This window comes from Haliotis rubra, unplaced genomic scaffold (assembly GCF_003918875.1).
Source record: "Haliotis rubra isolate DU_JTF1 unplaced genomic scaffold, ASM391887v1 Scf539, whole genome shotgun sequence".
Taxonomy (NCBI): domain Eukaryota; kingdom Metazoa; phylum Mollusca; class Gastropoda; order Lepetellida; family Haliotidae; genus Haliotis; species Haliotis rubra.
In genome coordinates this window covers 669,499-675,291 of record NW_025767234.1, presented here as the reverse complement: position 1 = coordinate 675,291, position 5,793 = coordinate 669,499, and the positions used below count along the sequence as shown (strand labels likewise).

The window sequence follows — 5,793 nt, the reverse complement described above, 5'->3', positions numbered from 1 at the left end:
TTTAAGAGTGAGGAGGGGGTGATACGGACAGAAGTCTTACCGGCAAACGGTGAATCTTTTAGTAACGAGTGGCTAGTGAAATGTACACATATATGTATTACTGAGTAATATTGAAAACACACTATATGTTCATCGAGAAGCACATATGAAGGATAATATATTTAATGCGACCATTTGAGAAAAGTTCAGATGACCGAGTCCAGCTAAACTCTGGATGTGGATTTTTCAGACTGTTCAAAATGCAAGACCATTGTAAGTGGTATGGAGACATCACAGCGTGTCGTCCTATCGATGCATGTTGACATCAGAAGCATCTGTCCGCCAAAGGATAAAGATTCCGTGGGAACAAAGGCAAGCTCGTCCAAGAAAAGCAAAATGGACAAAAACAAGGAACATGAACATGAACAAAGTGTACCCAAAAACAAAGATAAACAGGAAAAGACTGACAGAAAAAACAAGGAAAAAGAGCGTATTTTTGAACATATTTGTGCGCTTAGAAACTCAAACGGTGGCATCTTGCTGATAAATTTTACACATATGGATGACAGCGACAGGTCTCTTGCACTAGTTGACGAACTGATTGATGATAGGCTAAATGAACTAATTGAGGATGGAGTCTTATTCCATGATAGTTACTTCAGAGATTGGCTGAAAGGAGAACCCAACTGCCTCTCGATCACATGCAACTCTTCATCAACTATATCTACCGTAAACTACAACACACACATCAACCTCAACAAAGGTTTTGCTAGACCCACAGTTTTGAACATGCGTTACATCCTGAGTAAAGACAGATCAGGTGGAGAGTATGAGGAGAAGTCACTTCATGGACTACAAGAGGCCAGCAACGTGCAACTAAAATCCTTCCCACATGCCGGCCAGGTGGCGAGAAGTGATTGGGCACCCTACATCGTGGACAAACTTCGTCTGAGGGAATACATCTCATCCTTTGCAAACCAGAAAGGGGGCGGGTATTATTTCCTAGGAATTGCTGAACAAGATCAAACAATGCGCACCTACAACTCACGAAAGTTATCCATGGAAGGATTTGAACTGAAGAAGGAGCTTCATGAGACTCTCAAGTCAGAATTACAGTACCAAATTGCTTCGAGGGTTTTGTTTCTGACGCCGAAGAGGGCCACTGTTCACCGAGATGGGATCACACAATCTCTGAAGTTTACGTTCCACAAAGTGGAACGTCATGAAGACATATATGTTCTTGAGGTATATGTGCCTTACTTCAGTGGAGTTGCGTTCTTCGACAGTGATGGTCCAGAGTCCTACCGTATTAATGAGAACAATTGTATCCAACGTGTCGTACCACAGGAATGGTGTCAGAAGGTTTTGGAGCATCCAACAACGTAAATACTTTGAGACACTGGCATCCATTACCAGATGTGTATTTACCCTGGTTTCTTCTGTGTGGCGTCTGTGGACAATAATTCATTACCGAACTCTGCGATACTCATGATTCATTTATATGTTATATTCTTCAGTAATATTGAATTATGACTATCATGTTGAATTACATTTCATGTAGATACATAGATAAATAAACTACTAGGTAAAAGAAAGTCATTCTTCATTTGATCACAAAATAGAAACGAAGACGTAAATGAGATTTATGATAATTGTTTTACAAACGGAAATTATTTTTAAGCTGCATGCTTGCTCTGTCCAACATCAGTATGTATGACACAATCATACACGTGCATTTGGACCAATTCCCCACAATTACGTTTATCGCGTTTTGTAGAATTCACGATTCGTCCGAGGTTTTCGAGCAGCTGTGTTGTTATCATAACAATGTTGCGTTTTGGCGAATGTCTTCTGCTTGGGTTCAAACCTGTACCAACATTATTGTTTTGTATACAGTTACTTTAAAACTGATAACTTTCTTTTGGACGGCAGTTTAAATAACAATAGGAAATGAAATCTCGCGCCTGTTAAAATGTGTATCTGAATAGCATTACACCTCCAATGCATCTGAAATACGCACCAACTGTTCAAACAAGATCCTGCATACATGATCAATACGCCTGAGATATTCATGAACCACATGTGTGTTGATTGTCAAGAGGACAGTGAAGAAAAACACTTGACAAAGCAATTTGAAAGCAGTTAAAGGTGCAGTCTGGTGATCCGGGAATGTCAAATAAAAAGCTTGTTATTCAATTTGTTGTTTATGTGCAAGAGACGTTACGCGTGAAAGGTTCTACTCATACAGAATGTATTGTGTGTATAAACAGACTTAGCTAGCTATTGTTAAGGGAATGTGTAAACAGCTACCTTTACATGTATATTTACAATATAGGCATCCGACTGGCTGTTGCCATGTGTTCCTCTGTGAACCGAAAGTTTAAACCTCGCCAAGCTATCTGACTTCGATCTTAGTTCACCAACTCAGGAATCATTGTCTTCTTCCGCCTCCTCTCTTCTCTGCCACTGTTTCTACATTGAGAGCGTCTGTTTGGAAGCATTAAAAAGGGAGATCATGAATTCTGTAGTTACCAAACAGTGTGTAGAAGCTGACATAAGAAACACGTGAAAACATATTGTTTCCGACTGTCCAGGTACGTCTTTCCATCCGGAAGACAGGCACACTAAGTTGTGGAGACGTACGGCTCCATCCGGGAGACTAGCAGCAAAATGACAAATGAATCCGAAAAGCAACTATACACCTCAGCAGAAGTCATGCACAGTCCACTGTATAGAAAGGTTGCGTTACATATAGCTCACTATGAAATATATAATCGTAAGCAGCGTTTCTACAATGGATTCTTTACCTAGACCTTGTCTTCCTTGAGTATTTTATGGGACATTTCACGCTAAAAAGCTGATACAACGATGTTTTGAGCGGCATCATTTAATGACCATAAAAACCCATTGAATCAAATGACGCAAAAGTATTGTCCTAAAGAGGCTCAACATGGCGGCAGCAGAATTTTTCTGCAACAAACAAACATCAGACACATTACAGTTTTCCAAAGTGAAGTCTCTTCAGTATCTTGTGTATCTTCCTCTGGCAGCAATGGTGTCTCTGACACTTCGTCTCATGCTCTCGATGAATCTTCTGAATGTCCTCATATGGTATCGTGCGTCACTCCTCCGCTAAATCCTGAGATAAATCTTGCAGATTGTTAATGGGAGGATCTCTCAGTTTGTCTTGCGTCCCATAATGTCCCACACATGCTCCAGGGGATTCAGGTCTGGTCGTCGAGCTGGCCATGGCATCGTTTCAATTGCATTGTCTTGAAGGAGCTGGTGAACTGCGCGTGCGCAGCAGAGTCGGGCACTGTCATCCATGAATAGTGGGCGACTGGCAAGAACAGGGTTGTCAAAATTAGGCACCACATGTTGATTCAGGATTTCATTTTGGTACCGCTGTCCCAAGATTCCCATGAATGATTAACAAACAAATCCAGTTTAAAGTAACAAAACAAAAACGAACAGTAGACCCACTCCATGACGCTACCTAAGCCAAAAAGGACTTCTTCCTGGATATTTCCCAGTGACCGCTTTACCATCGCACGACCATCAGTGACGTGCGGCAAGGCCCGACTTTCGTCGGACCAGTGAATGCGGCGCCATGACCTCATGTTCCAGTTCTGCCTTGCCATGCACCAATTTAGACTATCGTGTTTGTGTCTAGGGGTCAGTAAGGGTCTTCGAACAGGACGTCTAGCCCTCAGACCAGCAGCACGGAGACGTCTTCGCCCAGTTCTTGGGGAGACTCTCTGGTGTGGCCGCCATTGGTTCCGTGACTGAACACTGCTGATGAACGGATTGTGTCAGCCATCCTGACAAGAGCCATGTCTTCCCTGGCATCTGATTTTCTCTGTCGCCGTCTGTCTGCTAACAGTTGTATGGCTGGTATTCAACTGTCTGCCTATAGCCCGACAAGAGATCCCGGTTCTATGCCAATGGTTTGCCATTTCATTCCTTTGGACAATTTCGGCCTCCTTTTACTTCAGATATCAATTTGAATATCGCCGTCAATATTGCTTCACAGTAAACATCTGTTTATCTGTAATGAGGGCGCCATCTTCCTCGCGTGCTTCATGTGCATGTGAAACGTCTCATGCAAAATGCTTTATGCTGATATTACGAAAAAAGAAGGTTTCTACACTGGGATGAACTATGAACGAGATCATGTCTGAAATCAATGACATATTGCAATTAATATTTGGTTGTGCAGAGATGTATATGTTTACATATCAATACACGGTACTGCAAAGGAATTACAATGGCAGACAAGCGCTAAAGATGCAAAATGGCCATGCAAAATAGAAACACCTGTTACAACAATAAAGTAATGTTTATAGAATGACAGTAGTCAAGCTTCCAAAATAGGCCCAGACTGGGCACTCAAGCTGTAAAAGATGATCGAAACAATGTTGGCATTGCTATTAATATGAGATGACAGAAATTGCAATGAGAGATGACCCTTCAGATACACGTTTCGCTTCTGGAACATTTTGTAACACTTTGTTTGCTTGTTTGTTTAACACCACACTCAACGATATTCCAGTCATATGGCGGGGGTCTGTAAATGATGGCATTTGGACCTGACAATCAAGTAATCAAAATCATGTGCAGTTGGGATACGATGACATGTGTCAACGAAGTCAGCGAGCCTGACCACCCGATCCTGTTAGCCATTTCATTCCTTTGGAGAATTTCGGCCTCATTTAACCTCAGATATCAATCCGAATTTGAATATCGCCGTCAATATTGCTTCACAGTAAACACCTGTTTATCTGTATTGCAAAATGCTTTATGCTTATATTACGCAAAAAAAATTATATTTTTACGGTACATATACACGGTACTTCAGAGGAATTACAATGGCAGACAAGCGCTAAAGATGCAAAATGGCCATGCAAAATAGAAACACCTGTTACAACAATAAAGTAATTGTTTTGGAATAACAGCGGTCAAGCTTCAAAAAAGAGGACCAGACTGGGCACCCAAGCTGAAAATGATTATCGAAACAATGTTGGCATTGCTATTAATATGAGATGACAGAAACTGCAATGAGAGATGACCCTTCAGATGCACGTTTTTGCTTCTGGAACATTTTGTAACACTTTGTTTGCTTGTTTGTTTAACACCACACTCAACAATATTCCAGTCATATGAGTGCGGTCTGTAAATGATCGCGTTTGGAACAGACAATCCAGTAATCACCATCATGCGCATCGATCTATGCAATTATGATACGATGACATGCGTCAGCGAGCCTGACCACCCGATCCTGTTTGTCGCCTCTTACGACAAGCATGGGTTACTGAAGACCAATTCTAACCCGGATCTTCACGGGTCATTTTGTAACATGCTGGGTGGGGTGACACGGGAATGGTCTAGCTGCAATGGAAACGTCCACTCCCGTCTTGATCACCATATCTGTTCTCAACTGAGTCTTAACAGAAACAACGTAATACAGTCACAACACTGTTTTAAAATGAATAACACAAAGTCAATTTACGATTCAGACTACACAATGAGCATATCTTTATGTACCACATTGAAATAGTATTGACACCAGGTGTAGGAAACTTGACCATATCGGCTCATCCATGTACATATGGAAGTAGATGTGCATGTCTTACACACACACCAGTACCAAATGGTTATTTCTGCCTGTTGTTTTCTATACCAATTACAAATAATTCAGATATGAACATCAACAAGCTGCCACATCAAAAAAAAATAGGGATAACATTTTACAGAAAATATGAATCATATTTCTCATTCCGATACCTTGCCTGTTTTAACGTTTTCAGGTGCGGG

General features: G+C 41.3%; 1 protein-coding gene across 1 annotated transcript; it reads left to right on the top strand.

Moving 5' to 3' along the window:
• The first annotated feature begins 288 nt into the window (after positions 1 to 288).
• On the top strand, positions 289 to 1,530 carry LOC124253316. Its single transcript, XM_046687063.1, has one exon. It carries the CDS (start codon positions 292 to 294, stop codon positions 1,363 to 1,365), a length of 1,074 nt encoding a protein of 357 aa, XP_046543019.1. The 5' UTR covers positions 289 to 291; the 3' UTR covers positions 1,366 to 1,530.
• Positions 1,531 to 5,793: the final 4,263 nt, after the last annotated feature.

Excerpts from the sequence above, each read along its gene's own strand:
- LOC124253316 (XM_046687063.1), top strand. The coding sequence starts at position 292 with ATGCATGTTGACATCAGAAGCATCTGTCCGCCAAAGGATAAAGATTCC.